A 23,588-nucleotide genomic window follows, 5' to 3' on the forward strand; every position below is an offset into this window, starting at 1 on the left:
CCCATGGCTCACCCATTCTGAAGGTGGTTTTTCCACCCTCATTCTGTCACGAGCCCCAGGGCTGTGCAAGAGGAGCTAATGAGAAGAGATGCTGTGTAAAAGGCAGTTCCCTTCTTGCATGTTGCAGAAAAACTGCAGCAAGGCTGGTTTCGTACAGGCAGGCAAGGACGTGGTATTTTCATTTACCTGCTCCTGAGACCCCTGAGGCTGTTAAAAGCTCTCACATAAGCAGTCCGATTGACTGGTTTATTGTTCATGTCCAATCGTGTAATCCCAGTCTGCTTTTCAAAGCTCCAGCTGTAGTTAGTTTTTATACAATGCTCCAATGCAAAATGTTATTATTTTAAATAAGATATTTGTTCTACTTTTCCTCACTTTCTAACCCCATCTTCAAATTCACCAACAAAGGCTCAGGAATCTAAAAGAGATCCTTTGGGAATCATATACTTTTGGGGAAAATAGTGCTGTTCTACAAAGCCCTTCTGAAACTAAAATGATTAAAATTGGTCATCTCACCAATAGGTTAGCCTGGTTTAGCAGTTAAAAATATAGCACATACATAATAGCATTTGAAATTGATGCTGGAACTGGATAAATGGGACATCATCAAGATAAAAGCTGCAATTATTAAAACTGCAACAATTGCAAGTATTAATTTTCCTTTTCAACTTCCACAAGGTTTGTTTCCATTACGTATTTAGGTGGCAAGATGCTAGCAGCATAATCACTTTATTTCTTGCTCACACTCAATCACTGTTTGTAGGGTTCTGGTCACTGCAACTGGTGAGACAGTTTGAAATCCAGAACAAAATAGTGACCAACAAACAGAGCTTTAGAATATAATAGAGATAAGTAACATCATGGAAAATATGCAGCAAGCACTTCTAATAGTTGTAATTTTGCACTTCATTCTCTCATTTTCATTACTCTGCCAGAAGCTTAACTGCATCTTCCACTTAGCCCAAGCACTGCTTTTAGCCTTCAGTGAAAATCATACCCATTCAGCAGAAAAAATAAGCTTTTCCCTTTTGATCACCCTAAGCCTATTTTGTAGAGCGGCAATACTTGACAATGCTCTTCTATTTTATCAGGTGGGAACTTGCAGAGAACACTTTGCAGTGAAGAAATTAACAGCAATGAAGATTTACATTTTCAGAATATGGTATATGCTTGTGCCAATAATATGGCTGAATACAGCTGAGGATTTCCAGTGGACAAAGAATAATCCAGGCTCTTTCTATTATGGCACTTTTCCAGCTGGTACTTTTGAACTACAGTTGATTGTGGGTTTTATAATGCTTTAGATCTACTTGTGTATTTGCACAAGAAAGCTACCAAAAGGTTTTACTGCCATTTTCCAGGGAAATGGCAGAAAAAAAATTGAGGCTCTTGCAGAATGCATACTTAGTATCACCTTCTGCACCTAGCCCTGGAAATATACTTAAAACAGTAAACTCAGAGTAAATGTCAATAGATTCATATTTCATATCCAGATCTCCCTTTCCTGTCTGCGATTGAAGATGCACAGTATAATAAATCACACCTGAAAACTCTTCTCCTTTTCCATAAGTTATCTACAGCTAATGCAGAATTATCACCTAAAAATAGCCTTAGTTATGGAGCTAACTTAAGAAATGAATGTGAAGAAAACAAATGTGTTGGGTTTGTTTCAAGCTGTTTACTATTAACTAATTCACTTTCAGTACTGCTTTATGAAACCTTGTCCTTTCTTTAATGTGTTTTTATACACATACATATATATATATATAAGATGTATGAATACAATATGTATTTATACACATACATTTCATTCAACCAAAATCAAAACAAAAAGATTTTTTTTCATGCTCAAGTTTTTAAGTGACTTATGAAATGGATTAATCATGTTATTTGTATAATACTAAGAAAATAATCCAGAATCTTTCCATGTATTTTACATAATGAGCTAAACTTGTAATCGCCAAAAACCCCATAAAAACTAGCAGGCAAAAATGAGGTGGGAACCTAATTTTTTCTTACAGTAAGGTATTTCTGCCTTGCTATCAATGCCCTACCTCATCACTGTAAAATAATAGTAACGAGGTTTAATACACAAAAGAATTAGATTCCTTTTTCAGTACGTCAGAAAAAGATACTTTTAGTTGGTACCACATTTTCAGACAGTCCCTTTTCATGCACCGATAAAGTTTCACGTAGAAAACATTGGCCTCTTGCTCAGTAGACATGCAATGATGCACATCTCACACCAAGCCATGCAACTGTGAAGGTCTATCAATTAGTTTCCCATATGAAAACTTAGTACAAAGACCAGTTTTGCAGGGAAATGTTTAAATCTTAACTCACTTCTTTTTACCTTCAGGCTTTTTATGGGGTGTTGGAAGTTCTGCGTACCAGACTGAAGGGGCCTGGGACAAGGATGGGAAAGGACCAAGTATCTGGGATGCTTTTACTCACAAGAAAGGGAAAGTGTTTAGAAACGAAACAGGAGATTCAGCATGTGATGGCTACTACAAAGTTAAGGTATCGTTAAAGAGGAACTATCCCTCTAGAAACATTCTGGAGCCATTTCATGATACTGATTTCCCATTTTGAAATGACAGCAAAGACGAAATGCTTTAGTTGCTCTATAGGCTCATTTAACTTAAGAAGTCAAAGGATGATATTTCAATTAGTTCAGTAAGATTTTCTTTCCTAATAATCTCATAGAATCAATAATACTACAGTATTTCCCAAACATGTCTCATTTTTTCAGGATTTTTGTGTCCACAGAAATATTCTAAATTTTGTGGGAAATCCAAATGCTTAGTTAGAACAATGAACACAGTTGAGCTTTGAATAAAATTAGCATCTTTTTTGTGTGTTTGAGCAGCTTTAAAGGTTTTCTGTGTATATTTAAGAATAATAAAACCATCAGATGCTTTAAAATTGTTTTCCATTTCTGTGAATGGATAACAAATTAAACAATGCAGCTCTATTAGCAATATGTTTCCAAGCTTAAAACTATCAAAAAGAATTTCAGAATTACTGTCCTGGAGGAAAGACAGATACACAAGGCAAGAGAGTCCAAATGACTGTGATAAGTCAGTATCACATAATTAGAATTCCAACTAAATTGATAAAAGTTATATTCCATTAAGTTTTTTCACACATAAGAAATCCAAAGGAGAACCAGAGGTCGAATAGAACTAAGAAGAATGATGCCTTACTATCCTAAAATAGGAAAATGCAGGAGAGATTTCATTTGACCTCTCAAACAAGTAAAAGCTTGAAAGAACAGCTTAATAAAACCCCACTGTGAGGTTGGAACTCTGAGACTCACTGGACTGTTGGATCAGAAGAGACTGACATGATGATCATTGGACCTACTTTTCAGGGAGAATTCAGGCATAAACAACAGCATTTCAACATTTACTCACTACCGTGGGCTTGTATTTCAAAATACCTTCTGAAACTTGCTTATAGGCATTCAGTTACACGGTCCTTTTTACATAAAAGCACCCTTTACTGGCTTTGATCATCAGAATCCTCTTTGCATTGGCTGATCTACCATCAATTTCTAATTTCATTTAATATCAAAGATGTATGATTCCTTAGAAAAAGAACATGTATTTACACTGAGTTTATCTTCTGTGCTAACTCCAGTATGAGATGGTAAATGAAAGCCTGCCTAATCATGTTTTTGTACCTAAACTGAAATGTTTGAGGTCAGGATTTACAGGCTTATAATATTTTTTAAAACATGCACATTACAAATTCTGACATAAATGTAATTGTGTTGCAGAATACCTCAACTCATTTTTCTGTCCTCTGTTGGAGAGTGAAAACATTCAGTTTTCATAGCTGTTAATACAAAACTTACAGGACTTCTTTAAACAAAAAAATGTTTAAAAAGGAAGTATACAAGTAGAAAGAGCCATCATCTCAAAGCAAATACAGAAAATAACTGATGGAATCCTCTTTTGCAAAACTCTTCTATAGATTTCTGCATTCAGTACTATTTAAGACAGATGAGTAACTGAAGAGTTATTCTGCTCAGACTTGAGATATGTTAATTGGATTTTCTTTTCACAGGATGACATTCAGTTACTGAAGGAGATGAAAGTTAATCACTACCTATTCTCTATCTCATGGCCTCGGATTATGCCCACTGGCATCAAAAGTAAGCATAACAATTTCACTGTATTCTTGCCAGTATTAGTATGCAAGTAATTTTAATGGTGAGTATACCATAGTTTTTTAATGATACTGTTAAACAGATTTCTGTTTCTTTGCCTGCAGAACAGAGTTTAGCTATTACACATGTATTATTACAGTACACCCATCACTGTAATGTAAAATTACTTAGTTAAAATTTTTAGATTTCTATTCTTCCAGGTATCTGAAAAACAATCCAGGTAACTTCTTGTTTGCGTGTTTCATCAGCAGAGCAATTGAATGAGAAGGGAATACAGTTCTACAATGATACAATTAATAGTCTTCTGGAAAACAATATTATCCCTATCGTGAGCCTCTACCACTGGGATCTCCCACAGGTTAGATAATATTTAAATTAGTGAAATGTCTAATATAAATGCTTCTGATAGAAAACACGTTTCCAAGTTTAAGAACTAAGTGTACTTCAGTAACATTTTTAACGATGCCTGAATGCTTTTAAGTGTGCTTATAATTATTTTGCATTCATTTTCATTTTAGATACATTGTAGTTTATATACTTCGAAGTTCTGAAAAATCTCCTTCTGAGCTACTAAAATATAAATAGAAGTCTTTTTTAATAGGCAGTTGAACTTTAAATAACATTATTGATTCTTGAAATTTTATTTACTAAGGTTCTCCAAGAAAAGTATGGTGGCTGGCAAAATATAAGCATGATAAATTATTTTAATGATTATGCAAATCTGTGTTTTGAGAAGTTTGGCGATCGTGTGAAACATTGGATTACTTTTAGTAATCCTTGGGTAAGTTATCAATGCTTCCCTTCCAATCATTCCCATACACAGTTCTGTTCCCAAAATTCTGTCAGTAACACTACAGGAAAGTAGGTTAAAAATTGGAGAGGGAAAGAAAAAGGGAGGAACTTATGCCATTAATCACTGTGCCCAAAAACTTCAGTGGCTAGATTCTGTACAAGGGCATAGTTTTAAGACATGAAATTCCAGTAGTTTGGAAAAATTATCAGCTGGAGAGGAGAGAGGCACAGGAAGGAGAGACGCAGTTATAACTTGCCACGCATTTCATCAGGGAAGAGCAAGCTGGCGAGTCAGGCCACTAACACTAGTCACCAACACGTGGCTTCCAACAAGCCACATCTTATGATCAGCCAAGCAGTGGGGTAGTAGATGGGAGCCAAGGGGAGGGGAAGGAAAAAGAGGACTGTAGAGGACACAGATTGAGAGAGTCAGACCGTGCAGAGAAGCACAGGATCCAAGTCCATAGGACGGCAGCAAATCCATTAGCTCTGCTGTTCAGAGCATAACTAACTCTCTGTATTTGTAGGCAGTTGCTGAAAAGGGTTATGAAACAGGAGAACATGCGCCAGGACTGAAGCTCGGTGGATGTGGAGCATACCAAGCAGCACACCACATAATTAAAGTAAAACTAAAATCATTCTTTAAATTATGTGTGAATTAAGAATTTTTAGCAGACTGTTTTGATTTGGCTCTTTAAACAGAAATATAGCTTTGGAATGATGTAATTTCCAACTCACACATCAAAATTATCACCTGACTTTAAACTGCCAATGCATATTCAGGTGTGGCATGAGATGGGAGGTGCTTGGTGTGACACTTTGCTACAACAACTTAAATTTTTCTTTGCAATTTAAGTGTCTCTAAAACGTAGTGTAAAACAGGCTGAATAAGAAAATATCCAGGTTACTCCAGAAACAAGGAATAAAATCCTGACCTGTTGAAATGAACTTGAATTTTGCAAGTGACTTCAGTAAGCCTAGATCTTGTAAAAATAAACTTTTGCTTGCCTGAATAAATTTGGCAAAAGACATGCAAAGACTGGAGCTGCTGGACAGAACACTATACTGAATGCTTTGTATTACCTTCATGGGGACCTCCTGGAATCTAGGGAAGGAATCTTGCATAAATGCTTTTTTGACAATTTATATGAAATGAAAGCTTCCACAATATACATAAAAGAAATCATGTAATATTTTCACCCACCTTAGTGCAAAAACTGCTCTTGTTCTTCACTAGCTTTCTATACTGACTATGGCATAACAGATTAAAATGTGCATGATTTTTTTTAATTTACAGACTCATGCGAAGGTATGGCACTCTTACAATAACACATGGCGCAGCGAGCAGCAAGGTAATAAGGAGTCATTCTGTAATTATGCTTCTATTTATATTAAGGGCTTAAAAGATGCATAAACTGCAGAACTGTCCCTTTTGTGTTTTAAGGTATGGTTGGAATTTCCCTGACTAGTGGCTGGGGTGAACCTGTTGATCCACATAGCCAAACAGATAGAGACGCTGCTGAAAGATATATACAGTTTAATTTGGGATGGTTTGCAAATCCAATTTACAAAGGAGACTATCCAGAAGTTATGAAGAATTATGTAGGTAAGCTTCAGTAACTGACTATAACATGAATAAATGATGCACTCACGGCATGTTACAACAGAATAGCCCCTGTCCACCGTGTAGTTTAGTCAAGTATGAGGAAACAGGTGAGACAAGGCAAAGCAACAAATGACCCGTGGGCTAGACAGCTCCTGCGCAGTCTGGGGACATGCTAGAACTAAAAATTGGATCCACTGTTGAGCCCAACAGTTGCACCTCTCAGTGCTCCCAACTGGAAATGAAGCAACCACCTCACTTTTCAGTCATGGTCCATTTTTAGTGGCCTAAGACAGGGTCTTGGTAAATATTTTGCTGGATTTTCCACCTGAGGACAAAGAACCAGCAGTTTTTCATCACTAAAGCTTGCATTTCTACAGGGTTCCACTAGCTTTGTTTCACAGAATGAAGAACATAGGTGACATACTCAGCAGCAAAGCATTTCTGTTCTTGTCATGTTATGTTTCCAAGCGTTCGGTTGACAGGTATCATGCTCTTTGGCAAAAAACCCAAAACACTAATTCACTGTCTTCTCCATGTGTACTCAACCTGCTTCTCCAAACCAAAAGGATGAAAGTTTACTTCATCTTAAAAAAGCGATCAAAGTAAACTGTCAATGCAGTAAGTTCAGGAAAACCATATTTATTGTTGGTGAGGTAAAGAAAACATATTTCTGTGCTCCTCAGGTGTTTCCTGTAATATTTTGATAGGTAGGAAGAGTGCCCAGCAGGGCCTGGGGAAATCAAGATTACCAACTTTCTCAGTGCAAGAGAAAACCTATATTAAAGGCACATCGGATTTCCTTGGAATAGGTCATTTTACTACTCGTTATGTTCTGCAAAAGAGCTTTCCCTTTCTACAAACGTCAAGTTACCACACTGACCGTGAGCTGGCTGAGCTGGTGGACCCAAAATGGCCAGCTCCAGGAGCTAAATGGTTATACTCTGTGCCTTGGGGATTCAGAAGATTGCTCAACTTCATTAAGGTGATTACAGAATAAATCTTTAAAAGAAAGTGAACAAAATGCATGGTTACATGTAGAAGCTGCACTTAAACTACTGTAGATTTTCAACCATTTCAACTATATATTTATCTTGTCATAACGGGAAGTTTCTTTGCCAAAAACCCACCTTAATTTCAGTTCAGAAAACTATAGAATTCAGTAATTTTAAAATAAAAACCATACTTAACTTGATTCCTAGTTATACATTTTCCTTACTAAATGTAATTAAGTAAATCTAGAAAATTTCTTTTAATGCAGTTTATTAAGAATCTCATGTTGTGTCAAAATAAGATGATTTTGTTTCTATGAACTGGCCTAAACATATCTTTGTTTGCAGACACAGTATGGGAACCCTCTCATTTATGTGACAGAGAATGGAGTTTCTGAAAAGGTACAGTGTACTCAGCTGTGTGATGAATGGCGGATAGAATATCTGAAAGGATATATTAATGAAATACTGAAAGGTAACTTTAAAAACATCTTTTTAGTGCATAAGCTTTTTGAGCGTTTTCACCTTCTGATTATTTTTTACTCTTGTAATTTACAGCATAGAGGAATAAATATTCACAGATCAAAATGGACAGCAAACTAGACTAATAAATTTTCACAAAAATTACAACCTAGCCAAACGTACTGATGCTAATTAATACAATAACCAACATGAGATTTAATATTGAAATAACCAGTTTCCATTTTTAGAAAGGAGAAATTGCACCTATTACCATTCTTCTAAAGCTTTAGCACCTCTAAGCTAAAGACAACATTTTCAAAGAATCTAACTTACTTCATACTTATTGTTTTTCTGTCCTTCTCCCCCTCTCCCAATATCTTTCTGGTATAAAAAAAAACACGTACAGAACCATATTTTAAGGATGACAAACATAGGCAACAAGCTTAACAGAATACTTTGCCTTCTGTTTACAGCTCTAAATGATGGTGTTAATGTCAAAGGTTATACTGCCTGGTCACTGATGGATAAATTTGAATGGAACAATGGCTTCTCCGAAAGATTTGGATTTTATCATGTTGATTTTAAAAACAAGAACAAACCACGATACCCAAAGGCATCTGTTGATTATTACAAAAAGATTATCACTGCAAATGGATTCCCAAACCAAAGAGAGGTGATGTCAGTTGCTAATTTTATTCTTTTTCCTTCAATATACAGGAAAATATCCCATTGAATTTTATGGAAAAACTTGCATGAATACAGCACATAGAATGACACATTGAGTCTCTAAATTAGGGATGTGTTAATACACAGGCCTTCAGAGACAGAGAAAGTGGAAACAGCCTCAATTACTGTTTCTAAAGCATTTACCAAACTCTTAATTTGACTTACTGATGTAATAAAAACTTCTGAATCATAAATTACCAGTGCTCTATCAGATGGTTAGGCAGAAAAATCACCCATACATGCTACCTTATTGGAAAAGAATATGGAATATATTACGTGCTTTTAAAAATTTTATTAAACTACTATAAGAAATATATTGCAATAAAATCTACAAAGAAACTTTAAGAAAATCATGTAGTGGCAGAATAAAATAGTTTCAAGCCAACTGTAGTGGACAAACATTGAGGTACAGAGAAGAAGCTGCTGTGAGAGAGAAATATTACAGTCTAACAGAACTGCTACATGTCAACTTCCTCAGGTGGAAAATTGGTATCAGAGGTCCATGGACACTTGCTCTACTGCATACCAACTCCTTACTACAGGTAATTATGTGTCTTCTGTTTTGTTTTGTAAAAGCTTATTATGTAACTTTCAGATTTTAAATTTATCTGTGAATACTACTATTAGCAGGTCCTAAAAGGTATTTTCTCCCCGAAAGCACAACAGCTTTCAAATACAAAAGCATCTAAAGAAAAATGTCTTTCTTTACCTTCTCCAACTAAAATCACTGCAGCTAAACGGATCAACTTTGGATGTTAATGAAATACACAAACTGAAAGAGTAACTATTTAAAATTAAGGCTAGGGATGACAGTATTCTCCTTAAAGTAATAAAAAGTGCTAAATGCTCTTTCAAACATAAAACAGACCCAGACAAATTAAGACAACCAAGCAGACATAAAATATCTAAAACATTTGACTTCTACATACAATGAAACTATATAAAAATGGGCTAAGCACTAGCCTAAGGTAGTGTTTAAGCTATGTTTCTGCTCTTTCATATTCCTGGTAACAAAGCTAACAACCGCACAACTTCGAGCAGCTGCTCGAGAACATGTAAATACTTTGCCTGCAATTTTCACAGTGCCAGGCTAATCCAGCTCACTTAAAACCTTCCCAGTGTAATCCAGGATCTTTCATAATTCCTGAACTAGGAGAATACCACAGCACATTTCTGGAACTTCTAAGAAAGATGAAATAAGTATTATAAAGTCTCATAAGATGGATGAAATTAATTCCACATGGTAGAAAATGTCAAAGCAGCCATCCTAAGTTTATCCCACTTAGCCTCAACTGCTGAGTGATATGTCCTAGGTGAATTAATTGTGTTTACTGAACTCTTTGAGGCTTATCTGTGGAGCAAAATTCTACAAAATAGAACCCATTTCATTTCTTAAAGAGCTGCAAAACAATCATAAAAAAGCTAAAGTGCTTCCCAAGGATTTATCTTTGACAATTTTCTTTTCTAACCTTCCTTTGATGGGGGAGAATAAAAATTAAGGGAACAGCTGAGTACTGCTAATGCACTGAAGCTAATTCATACTAAGTACAATTTTTGCAGCCCTTTGCGCACTGACATATCTTCAAAAATTTATCTTAGAAAGAAAAAAGAAAGGAAAAATTGTCATGGATTTGCTCCAGCTTTTGCAGACTTAAGAAATTTTTGTTTGTTTTGGTTGCTGTTTATGACAATGCCAAAAGTTAATAATTTTAGCCATAAACGTTCAAAAAATTCTTAATCTACATTAACTCTAAATTAACAATTAGTATACTCCAGAAGATTAAATTTCTTACGTATTACTCATTTTTCAAATTTTTAGATTCCCTGATTACTCACATGGAAATGGTGACAGAGATTGCTCTTCCTACAGTTTTCACACTCTGCATACTCATCAGTATTGTCCTACTAATATTTTACCTTCGAAATCATAGTTAAAATTGCATGCTTACACACATCTTCATTTTGCATAATAAATAATATGCAACTGGTTTATTATATTGGTTAAAGTTTACCACAGATGACTCATTATAAAGAAATATTACTTTACCTGTCCACCTAGCACTTTTAGTTTTTTCTATTCAGTTCCCAAAACATTTTTTTTTTTTTAACAACACCCAAAGTACATTTTCTTTCTGCATTACTTTCTACTAATTTTAAGGAGCAGATTTTATGTTTCTTATTATTTTGAAAACTACTATACATTTTGTTCACCAGAACAATAGTTAGCTAAGATTAAAGTGATTCCAATCTTGCCAGTACAAATTTCAAGTGATTGAAAGCTGTTTTCAAATTCTGATTTGTCTGTTCATCAGTAAGACTTACTTAGCATGAAACTGCTAGTTGATGAGAGACAGACACATAATTTTAGAATAGAAAAGCATTTAAATATTCAAACAGCACCACTTAAACATTAACTTATTATTCCTGTCTAAAAGTTAGGATAGTATACACCTTACTATTTAGGTGTGGAGAAGAATTATTTGAAATGATGAATCAAAAACGACAACTGCTGAGTCAGATTTAAACCAAGGACTCCTATCTCTCTGTTTTTTTTACAGGGAACTAGGTTTACCTCATAAGACTTTATAATGTATTACACACAAAAATGTGTATTATAGGTAATGCAAGCAGTTCTAGAATGTAATATTCCACCTCAGATTCACTTCTAGTGCAGGTAGGTACAAGTTAAGTACATGATTATAAAAAATTTGTTCCAGAATATGACCAGCTGGCTATGTTGTCCTTCTATTTACTCCTCCAAAGCAAAGCAACAAACAACCTTCCTATTTAACTCGCACTGTATTTTCAACACTGCATGTGCCTATACTGAATGTGCAGTATCAGTACATAAATCCAAAAATGGGCCTTGTTTTTAGCTTCTCTTCAAAGGCTAACTATTAAACTGATAGTTCTTAAGATGTAATATTAGGAAAGGGATAAGAAATAAAATTTACTGAGGAGAAAACAGAAATTATAGAAATTTACAGTTTTTAAAAAGCATAAATATTGGGGTTTTCCTTTTGCTGACTTGTCAAAAGCCTATAGTTTCTTTTATGCAAAATGTTTGTCTGAGGTCTTTTAATCAGCATATACTACATCCTGTAACTATATCTAAAATTACACTATCAAAACATTACATACACTATCTAATCAACATAAGAACATATGCAACTTTCATTCTAACATATGTAAATGATTATGCTCAGCCAATTATACTGAACATTTTTTTCAGAAAATTACGCAAAAGTACACAAGACAACACTGTTAAAATAATTCACTTTGCATTGAGGGAAAAAAATGAATTTGAAGAGAGAAGTGTACCCAAGAATACTCCAAAATATAAATACAGGGACAAAGAAAATCAAACGGTCAGAAGTTCACAATGCTCTGGATGAACAACTTTCCAAATATCTGGATGATGAAATGTCACTTGACACCACGAAAACATGACAATATTGCTTGTTTTGTTGGGTTAAGATAACTCACACTTTGAACAGTGTCTGATTGCATTCTTAATGAATAAAAATAAAATTTAAACCCCCGAAGTGCAGAACTTTATTGAATGTTTGTCTACATATGAACAAAAAAATCTCCGATATTTTCAAAATAATTATACTGTACATTCATAATTGCACATTTATAAACAAACTAGATGCCTACAGATGAATTATGGCTATGTATGTCACACTTAAAGCAAATCAGAGTGTTTCTAAATATACTGTTGGGACACAGACAGTACTAAACTTTCCCTTTTACTGTACCTTTCAAGTGCCTGCCTGCAGAGTAACCTGCATTTATGTGAAATGCACCTGACTGCACTGAGCCATTGTAATAAAATACATTCTTTCTTCACTGCTTCCATTAACTGTAGAATCAGAAAAGAGACCTGCATAGACAAAAGAAAAAGATGTAATTAGCCACTACCTTTATAAAAAGAAACTGTAGATAAATTGATCATATAGCACCTTCAAGAAGGGGTTTCAAAAATTCAGTTTTACTGGAAGGAGCACTTCATGACAAAAATTGAGAATGACAGGAAAGTTTTACCAAAGTATTAACCTGTATCAAACCTCACCCCAAAAAGGCAAATTATTTCTGTACCAGTCTATATGCTTAAATCTTCCCCATTCTCATGCTTTTTCACTTGTTCTACATTTGATTGCAGCAAGGCATGTCTTCCCTTCTTAGCACCTGCTTGCTTCTCTGACTAGAGATCAGCATTCAATAACAGGTAAATTTCTCTTCAAACCCATTCTCAGATAGACCAAAGATTTTAGAAGTAAGCTATAAGATACTGTGGAGAATATTTAATCATGTCATATTGGAACTATTCTGTCTTTTTAACTCTAAAAACATAACTCAAAGGTGAGAAGGCAGAAAGCCACCACTTTCTGAAAATCGTTTATATTATATAAATACTATCTCACCCTTTTAATAAAGGAAAAACATTGTTTCGCATTTGCTGAAATGTAAGAAAAAGTTCAGACCCACTGAACCCAGTATAAAAACTGGATTTGTTTCAAGTGTGTACTTTTGTTATTTCATTTCACCACAAATATTCCTTACCTGTATTGTTTGATGTCATATGCTCAACTGGAGGATTAGTACTAACTTGCCATGTTGTTTTAGCCTCCTTCTGTCCGTGTGCACTACTTATGTCCACCTTCCATATTTCTGGGTGATCACTGAGAGAATAATCAAAAAATGTCAAAATTCAGTCAGGTATTCAGTCACATCTGAATTTTAATGCTGCAAACATTGAAGTTTCTCTTACTTTTGATAGAACTTCTTGACAAGAGCTGGTCTAATCGGCAGTTGAAACACATGCTTCTCATTTAGAGGGTTTTCCTTATAATACTTCATGCAGATTCTACAATAGATATCAGCTAGTTACTAACTTTGGAGAAATGCTTGTGCAACACTTCATAAACCTTGTGCAAGATTAACTATACTCTCAGATTTTATTATTTCCTTTGTTGTCAGATTTAGTCATAAAGCAAAATTTAGCAGGAAAATCCAACTGCTACTTCTGCAGTCTCATTATCATCAACATTAAGGAGGCACACTTTTTTTTTTTTTTTTTTTTTAATTTTTTTTTTTTTTTAAGAGTTTCTTTACAACTGCCAAAGAATCTATTTGTTATTGTCATTGAAAGAGCAAGAAGTAAAAGTGAAATAATTACTGTGTCAAAGGGAAGAGGTTCTCATGTTTAAACTGAAGTAAGACTGTACAGCTGACCATTATTTCCAGCATATGGTGGAGCTTTTGAACACGATGAACTTGTTCTTGTAGATCTACTGATGTGGAAATGAAGTAATCCTGGAACAGCAAACAGCTTCTGCTCTTAACTGGATGCTCAGTTTCTACAGACATGCAACACACCCTCACTATACTAATTTTCCTCCCTCTTTTGAGAAGCCAGAATTTTAAGAATGGCTCAGAAGAGTCAGAACAAAGTTCCATGCTATCGAAGTATCAACATAGGTTCACTGTCCTATATCAGATATCTAGGGAATAATATATGAATAAGGAAACAACATAAAGACATTTCTGCAGCATATTGTTCCATTCTTCATGATTTGCAATTCAGTTGCTCAACTTATAAGAATGATACAACTTGCATCCCACCATCAGCTAAGTGTGCTCTACTGTATAGCACTTTCAGAGTTAAAAAAAAAAAAAAGGGCATCTCACCAAGTAGGTTAAAGTTGCAAGTTCCTGGCCTGTAAAATTAACAAGAGGAAAAAAATAAAATTTACTACACAATGTCAAATGAAATATAAGCAACGTTCAGGTAATAAAACAGGGAATTCTACTAAAAAAAACAGCCCAATGTCCTTAGGACTGTGATGTTATTTACTGATGTGATTACTCAATTCAAAACAAGAAAAAACACAGCCTATAAAATGGCCTGTCAGAGGCAGTATTTTATTTACCATCAAGGCTGCACACTGAAGAAACCTATCACACACTTTGAGACAACCACTCATCTTGGGACATAAAGGTTTATAGTGAAAACAAAACAGCAAATGAAACAAAGAATGAAAATGGGTTGATGAAGCAAAAAAGAAATGAAGAAATTAAGAGATGAAGGGAAATAGTAACAACAGTAAAACACAACCCCCTCTCACAGATTTAGGAAAAAAAAAAAAAAAGTTATAATACTGAAAACAAAGCTACAATGTTTTCAAGAAAAATTGTACTTTACAAAAATTTAGTATAATATATAAAATCCAGTATAATATATATATACATAAAACAATAATCAAAACCGTCTTTCTAAATACTACAGACTGTACAAACACAGCTATTGCATATAAATACACAGAAACATTCCTTGACTGATTTCCCTTTAACCCATGTAGACCATAAAGGAAAAGACAGAAAGAGCACGAGGGTCTTATTTTTTCACCTACAGCAAACAGATAAGAAAAACAAAACTGCTCATAGTTATTTAAATCTGGTATTTATTTTACTTGAAGTTCAATCTAAAGGTTTCTTCAACTCAAAAAATAAATGATTATGCAAGCTATAATTATTTTGAAACAAATTAATTTTTCAACTTTTGAAACCATATATAACTGAAAAGTACAATTACTAAGGAAGGTGGAAACAGCACTTCAGCAGATGGGAGTAGAAGTGCGGTCAAGGTTACAAAAAACTTAATTATTTCCTGTATGGAATAGCTTTTCTCTTGAACTTCTAGTGATGTTAACAGATACCAGGCTTACCGATGAAAAAACTGACATAATCCTTCTTCATCTTATCCAAACCAATCTCTAAGAGCATTTGAATCGGAGTGATGCCACTGAGGGAAATGACCTCTATCTTTCCATGATAAGACTGTTGAATCAATTTACTTAGCAAACTGCTACTCCCTTGATGAATCTAAAAGTTAGAAAAGTTTTCTTGTGATGTAACTGTGTATAAAACATCATAAACATTGTTTAGAATTACAACACCATGGAAATAGAGGCAAACTGTGACATGTGAAAGTAATTTTAAAACAACACAGAAATGAGGGGCAATTAAGTGACAAGAACTATACTTCAAACAACTCAAAATTTTAACATTTAATGTGAAATACAAATACATACCCATGGCTGTATCTCACCATGTTCCAGGGATTTTATGATCAGTGTGAAACACTCTATCAACTCCTGATAGGAACTGACACCTTAAGAAACAAAGATGCAATAGATTATTTATCAATCCAGCTCTCTCTGTAGCTGTTAATAACAATAGGCCAATGCATACTTGCAAGAACAAAACCTTCATTTAAAGAACGACAGCTGAAGTGACAGATTGTACTGGGTTTTGTTAAGTTTGTCATATCATGACTTTAAAATGGGTTACTCTAAAGAAACAATGATCAAAAGAGGCCACTGAACTGCATATGTCTGTTAAGAGAACAGCCCATGGCAGAAGCATTTTGTCATATAACACATTTTGGCTACATTGTCTCTCTATACAGTGAAGCTCAAAACATTTTATAAATTTAACTGAACAGCATCTATCTAGAATATGAACTTTACCCAATTAATTTCTTCCTAAACAAGGAACAAGTCTCCAGACATTGTGCAGCAGATACAGCCCTTAAGCAGGACACACTGCAGTCATCACAGTGCATTTCAGCTACCTAGTTTCAATTCAAACACAACAGTGGTTGCACTAACAGAAATGAAAAGGATTTAGAGGTTGAATAACTCTATCCCTCAAACAGAAAGGAGTTGTTACAATTTCTGGAACACCTTAACAAAAGTTAGTTAGTAATCTGAAAAGTAGTACTACATAAATAAAAATGCATTTTACTGAAGGACTGTGAGAGGCATTATAAGAATGATAAAGTTTGTGTGCAGTTTTCAGTTTTAGACCAGATGAGTACTACTGATTGTTTAGTACCATTTATAATCAAATAAAATGAAATATAGTATCTCCTGCTAGATGTTGGACTACCTTTATATGTTGTAAGAAAGTGCATCATCTCACATACCTAAAATTAGCTCTTTCAGAAAAAAACTGTCAGTAAAAATTTTCTGAAGAGCTGATCAGTCCTTTAAACTCAGAGAAATTTATATTTATTTCACCAAAAAAGCAATACAGTATAATAGATACAGAGAACAGAAAAAATAAAGGAAAACAGATGGGGCAAAAAAACACAATACACTTACTTCTCATTTTGCACCATAACTGTTCAGCAAAGTCCAGGTCTCCTCGCTCACTGAAGATTGATTTTATTGAACTGTCCACTGCAGCTGTGTCACACTTGATTTTCTGAAAGAGTTTGTTTTGTTTATCTTAAGTAAAAAAACGATGCCTAAATTCAAAGACCTTATGAATTCAAATTTTCTCCAGAGATTAATACTGGGTTCATCACTAATTTTTCTCCTTTTCCAGGGAAACCACCACATATAAACCACTAGTGCATAGTAGCTTAGAGGCACATTTTTATTTAAAAGCGAGACCAATTCTTTTCAGAATTATCACACTGGATAATTGTTAGCTTTAGACCAGGAAGTGAAGCCTACTATCAGAAAGACTTTTGATCATAGCCAAGTAAAGCACAACCAGACTGTCTAGTAAAAACCAACTGCTTAGGCTCAGGATGGTCGTTTTCACCTTACAAGGATTCAATGCATGAAGCATTAGTAAATAGCAAGAATAGAGTGCAGCAAGCACTAAACTGGAATGTGACCTATGCTACACTGAACTCACAGATGATTAAATAGCTGTATGTATACCTAACAGTGCCCTGGAAGGCCAAAATTAATACATACATAGATTCACAGAACAGAGAACTGTTTTCCTGTTATCCTGATCCTGAATATTTCTGATTTAGCTGACACAGAAATGATTATATTTTTAGCGTATCAACTAAATGCAACTTCCTTCTCAACAGGAAAAAGACCCAAACCTTTCCTTGTAGTCTGAAAGGGGAAAAAAACCACAAAGACATTTTTATAATTTGAATTTGTCCGTTGCGTCAGAATATCATAAACCTCTAAATAAATAGGACAGATATATAACTGATACCATTAAATGGGCCTAAAATCATTAAATTAGGCAAGAAAAGCAAATTAATGATAGAATGCATTGGCGCAAAAGTCAGAGATTGCAGTTGATATAATGTGATTCAGTTTGCAAGCCTCTGGTAGTGAAAAAGGAAGGGAAAGAAGCAAATCAACATAGCTCCATACCACTAAGTTATATAAAAAATATGTATAATGGACACTGGTAGACCATTTAAATAAGAAAAACAGGGAAGTTTTCTGAAGGTAAATATTACAGTGGACTATCTATTAGAGGATAGCTATGGGATTCCTACTTCTGCCTGTAAGGCCGCCTTCCATTATTTTTACACAGCAGAAACAGAAAGCAAGAGAATTTTTTTTTTTTTTACATCTTTATACCTTTATATATATATTCTACATATATTTTTACATATATATGTAGAATATATATAATGTAGTTGAAGTTTGAAATAACTAGTTATAAGGGAAACAAGATGACAAGGCAATTGGTAGGAAATTGCATGTACCTCTGTTTCATTCTTGTTTCCAGATACACAATACCCATCCAGCTTCTTCTTTAAATCTAGGAGAAGAGAAAAATAAATTTCAAACTATGAAAAAAAAAAAAAAAAATCAAACCAATTGTATAAATCCCTGGGCACATCATAACTAACAAATACACTGACAGGATGGCAAACAGACAAAATTTATCCATTTTTAAATTTTTACTGGGTAAGAATATAGTCTGAAAAAAAATTATTATTTTTTATTATAAGATATACATTTTCCCCATATACCTTTACTACATTCTATTATTTAAGTATTAACCTGTTAAGTTCCAGTGGGGAAGCAGTAAGGGGTAGCAGGTGGTCTAATAAGTGTCTCTGGTTTTCTTACACTTATATTTGTCAGAGAGTTTTTGTCTGTTTTTATCTTTTGTCCAAATTTTATCTACTTACTTAAAAAAAAAAAAAAAGTACAGTTGCATTTGAAAATCTCTTGGTGCATTCTTACATCTGATTCTCTTTTTAGACTTGTTTTCTGATATCTTAAACTTCTGACAAGAGACATATTGTTCACAACAGTTTTCAGAAGGAATCAGTAATTCTGGATGCTTCATTTTAAGATGTCATCACAGTACTGTTTTCCACCAAAGGTACACTTAGCACATTCAGAAGTCCCTGTGTACATCAGATAACTGGAAAGTCGCATCCAGAACTCCCTCAATTGCTTTTTAAACACTGTGCATCATTTTAAAAAGTAACGATTGTTTCTTTAATCCAATATATTAGGACAAAGGAAAATGACAGAGGTGTACTGACTAACTTGACTACTTTGTACAGGTGGTTATAGCAGAGAAATTAACATCTCTAGTGCTTTTAAAATTGTATGTGGAATTTCCTCTTATTTCTGTGAAAACTGACATCCCTTTGTCCCCATCTAACAAGCAGCAGTTACCCATCAGAAACTCCCGGACCAGTTCAACAGCTGATTCAGACTCTAATGGCTCAGGCCACTCAGTCACACCTGTCTTCAAACCTTCAGCCAAAGCCTAAACACAGCATGAAAATCAAAACAACACAAATCAGTTCTTGTTTGAGGTTCTGGATGTGTCATACATCAAAATGCAGTAAGCTTCCCCAAGAATTATACATCTCTCTATATAACTAACCATGAATTTGGAAACTTATTGAATTTCCTGGTTTTGGTGGTGATGGGTTGTCATCTTTATACTCAAGATTCTTAAAACTGAACTCAAAGTTTACTCTAAAATAAAAGCTTCAAGTTATCTTTGAAACATATGATGAAGTTTTAAATGAAGTAAATTATTAGCACATAAAATCACCATTCCATGTAAATCCGCAATCAGAATTTCTCACTTATACTTACAAGGAGAAACTGCAGTTCTCTATATAGCTCATATACAGGACTTCTGGGGTCCCCAGACTCCAGTGCAATATTCTGAAAGTTCCAGAAGTTTATGTCAGTTTCAAACTTTAGAAATCAAGTGTCCTAAAATTTTCTGTAGTGAAATGCATATTAGCATCATTTATAATTTAGATTATGAACACATTGTGCTGCTTATTTAAAGACTAACAAACACAAATGTCAAGACTCAGTACTACTCATGTTGTAAGCAGTGGAAAGAGTTTGGGTTTGGTTTGCTTTTTCCTTCCTGACTTACCAGCATGGCAGCTGAAATTAGTGGGGGTGTCTCCAGAACCTTATCGACAGTATTCCAGGTAATATCAACAGATATATTGCTTTCAGATTCTACAATTGTGTCCTCTATTGCAGCAGCCCTAATAAGTTCATACTGAGCAAATCCTTTTGTCATCACCTAGAATGAACAGATATTTTAAAAAAGGCAACAAAACGACCACAACAGTGATTATTTTGCTTGCATACAAAACAATTTAAAAACCATTTCACACACACACAAAAAGGGATAATATCAGACAAAAGCATTATAACATAGGGAGCTCACATGTTACTTCAAAAGTGACAATTATACTACAGAATCACACTAAGGCGAGTTTCTAAATAGAGTCTATAAAGCTTCCCAAAACCAGTATCGTAAATCCAAAACCAGGGTTTTTTACTTAGATTGGAGACATGACAGACCATAAAAACCTACAATAGATGAATGATGTTTCTTTTTATGTGCCATTTTGAGCTCTTCCAGCTTTGCAAAATGGGTTTTATCAGCTGTAGGACCTAAGAAAGGGAGAAAAGTAAGAATCAAAAAAAATATTGACACAAACCAAATTTGGCAAAATTAATTCTCAAATACTCCAATAGGTTAAGTACGACTCAAGTTATCCTTTAGAAAGCAGACATTCTTCTTGCATTTGTCCTCTTGATAATAAGAGCTGGTGCTGATAACTAATAATTAGAGTTAGTTGATATTGATAATTATTGCTAATAAGAGTCAGTGCTTGTAGAAGCAGTTGAATGTTAAGTTTAAATTTGCCAAGTTATGGTACACAAGTGAAGGTAGGCCTGAACAGATACTGTTGCATTAAGTATATTAAAAAGTCATTTCCCCCACACAGCATGGGTAAAATATCTTTTGTTTTCTCTCTTTTTTTTCTTTTGTTTTTTTAAGAAGAGGAATATAGAGCTCTACCAAGCCAACATCACACAAAGGACAAAGATACCATTGCTACGTCAGTATTGCCACATTTTTAAGCCTTCCTCATTTAATTTTATGTGTAACATTAGAACCTTACCATCACATGTAACCATATAGAAATTGATCCCTGTGATTTTGTTGCCAGCTTTGAGAGGCTCAGCTCCAAGCCAACAAGTATGTTCAGGATCAGAACCATCACACCTTATCCAGAGGGGAGGAAGCACAACCAGTTCACTTATCTTCAGGTGGGTCATGTTTGGATTTTGTACCATTGTATACAAGGAAATCAACTGCCTAAATGTTGAATAAGAAAAAAAAACAAAAAGACGTCAGCAAGTAAAGCTAAATCTACGCCTTACATATAGCTTAACTCCTACCTACCATGCTTCGCTAGCAGACATCAAATCATTTTACAAAAAGAATGCAGTATTATAATCCTCTTTTTACAGGCAGCACACCATAACTGAGAATATACTTAATGTAATATTTTAATTTAGACTAAAGGTTCTAAAATTATAAAAGAAACTTACATTTTAAACATGTTAAAAGGGTAAGTTAGTTAAGCAAACTAGTCACCATGCTTTGGTACCATGCCTCGGTATTTTAATAACGGCCGAAGAGCCAAATTAAATATTTTATTTTTTAACAGAAGCCTTACAAAAACAAGCACTGAAGTCTTAGTAAGCTTTCTTTGCTCACCTACACCCAGACAGTCCCATTAACTTAATGGGACAGCTCACAAGTGCTTTTCCAGTACCTCAGGTACTTTGTTAGGAACTTGTTTAGACAGGGGAGACCATTTTGCAGAATGAAAAATGGTCATATCTCCCCACTAAACTAATGAGTAATTTAATTTTGGGGGATTGAAAAGAGTACAGGTTCTGAATATTAAGAAGAGAGACAGAAGTTGCAAAAGAAAGCTACATCAAACAGGGAGGCAGATCTTTGACACTTACTTTGCTCTTCTGACAGAAAGAGCCACTGGTCCAGAACTCTCCTTTGGTAAAAGCTCAGAGACATAAACAGCATCATCCATTTTTGATTCTTCCATTGGGTCACTTTCTTCATTGTGTCTCTAAGAGAAATGCATAGGTAAGTCAAAAAGTGAAAGGTATGCCAAAATATATGATAGGAATGCAAAAGTCTAGATTACATTTTTTTAAAAAACAACTGTCATACACACTTACTGCTTTCTGCAAAATATATACACTGTTTCCATTCCAAAATCTTTCAATAGGACTTTTGCAACTACCACCAATCAAACAGATCTCCACGTCGGTCTGAAAAAAAATAAATTGAAAACCTTTTAATACACTACCTATAAATGCTGTGTTTCAGAAGTTTTCTATACCAGAAACTGCAAAATTAACTAACTCCACAAACTGTTTTCCAACTCTATTACAACTATTCATGAATCTAAGGCTTGCTTTCTTCAGAACAGAGTTACAGCATGACATAGATGGAGTCAAATCAACTGTGAAAATGCAACAACTTCTAACTAACCAACACAGAAAATTTGATTTCCAACAGGTTGATTCTATGAGAAACTAAAGTTCGGTTCAATGAACAAAACTCCAGATAATCTGAGATATGAGGGATCATTATTGTCAAGTAGCAATTGCAGTCACGAAATATCCCTGAGATGGAGAACACTCATTTAAAGTAACATTAAAAAATCAATTGATCACGTCGCTGAATGTCTCATGAGAGCTGTAAACAGTTTGGAGATATTAAATAATTCAAGCCTGTTCTCAAGAATGAAGGAACATCAATCTTTACTTAGACTTTTCCACACATAGAGAGAAGTACTGCTTGATTCTTCACATCTAGTCTGCTGTTCACATTACTGTATTCAAACTGTTATCAATCATTATAAACCCCAAGATTAATACAATTCAATAACATTAGAGATTTTCTAGCCATTCCTATGTTCCAAAAGCTGTTAGAAGCAATTGCTATTTTCAAGTAGATAACCCATTTCCCATAAAAATACTTGAGATAAAAAGCATGCCATCAGAAGCTGCAAGTTTGGAGCATGAATATACGACCTGAGGGCAGGTGCTGTGGCAGCTCCTTCCTCTCCTCACAGCAGTCACACACACTACCACCCACCTTCTGCACTTAACGCAACCCCCACCCCACAACGCTCTCACACCTACAACCACTACAACCATTTAAAGTTAACAGGGGCAAAAAATGAGGTGGCGCGCAGGAATGAGCAGGGAGGCGAAGGCTGGTGCTGGCCCCGGGAGGGCGGCACTGTGGTACCCGCTTCTCCGTCCCGAGGGAGCAGCAGATCCAAAGAGTTATTGCTGAGGTAAATTGTGCCTTTTACAGGATACCCCCCCGCACATTTCGGCTGCGCGTTTTAAGCGTGCCGATTCAAGTTGCATGACTGTACTTTCACAGCTATATTTACCTCAAAGAGATACGGACGTTCAGGGATGCGTTCTCTTCCTTCTTCGTATATTCTGAAAGAAAATGAAACGTTACGGTACACAAGGTTTTATTTCTCTGCGTTCCTCGTTAAATAGCAAGCTTAACTTGCTATTAATAATGTTACATAGCAAGCTTAACTTGCTATTAAGATCTACAGCCAGACCCTGAGCAGGCTCCCCACAAGCTGGAGCCCCCCCCGGCCCCCCCCCGGCCGAGCCGTCCCGCGGAGGGCCGAGCCGCACCGGAGGAGGCG

The 23,588-nt window shown here is 35.0% G+C and overlaps 2 protein-coding genes across 2 annotated transcripts; one reads left to right on the forward strand and one right to left on the reverse strand.

Annotated features, from left to right (window-relative positions):
* The first annotated feature begins 1,166 nt into the window (after positions 1-1,166).
* On the forward strand, positions 1,167-12,447 carry LCTL (lactase like). Its single transcript, XM_026856041.1, has 13 exons — positions 1,167-1,260; positions 2,360-2,520; positions 4,072-4,159; positions 4,423-4,532; positions 4,827-4,955; positions 5,494-5,589; positions 6,264-6,318; positions 6,411-6,572; positions 7,280-7,554; positions 7,910-8,036; positions 8,497-8,696; positions 9,228-9,291; positions 10,569-12,447. Exons 1-13 carry the CDS (start codon positions 1,167-1,169, stop codon positions 10,682-10,684), a joined length of 1,677 nt encoding a protein of 558 aa, XP_026711842.1. The 3' UTR covers positions 10,685-12,447.
* Position 12,448: 1 nt separating this feature from the next.
* On the reverse strand, positions 12,449-23,582 carry ZWILCH (zwilch kinetochore protein). The gene is made up of 18 exons (XM_026856368.1): positions 23,578-23,582; positions 23,316-23,367; positions 22,084-22,176; positions 21,853-21,971; positions 20,994-21,190; positions 20,399-20,478; positions 19,946-20,101; positions 19,651-19,722; positions 19,219-19,312; positions 18,288-18,343; positions 16,921-17,023; positions 15,847-15,926; positions 15,481-15,637; positions 14,444-14,472; positions 13,932-14,068; positions 13,524-13,619; positions 13,316-13,434; positions 12,449-12,635 (listed from the first exon to the last, which is right to left on the reverse strand). Exons 4-18 carry the CDS (start codon positions 21,945-21,947, stop codon positions 12,544-12,546), a joined length of 1,563 nt encoding a protein of 520 aa, XP_026712169.1. The 5' UTR covers positions 21,948-21,971; positions 22,084-22,176; positions 23,316-23,367; positions 23,578-23,582; the 3' UTR covers positions 12,449-12,543.
* Between the last annotated feature and the right edge of the window lie 6 nt (positions 23,583-23,588).

The sequence above is a fragment of the Athene cunicularia genome (assembly GCF_003259725.1).
Source record: "Athene cunicularia isolate RWA chromosome 10 unlocalized genomic scaffold, athCun1 chr10_part1, whole genome shotgun sequence".
Lineage (NCBI taxonomy): Eukaryota > Metazoa > Chordata > Aves > Strigiformes > Strigidae > Athene > Athene cunicularia.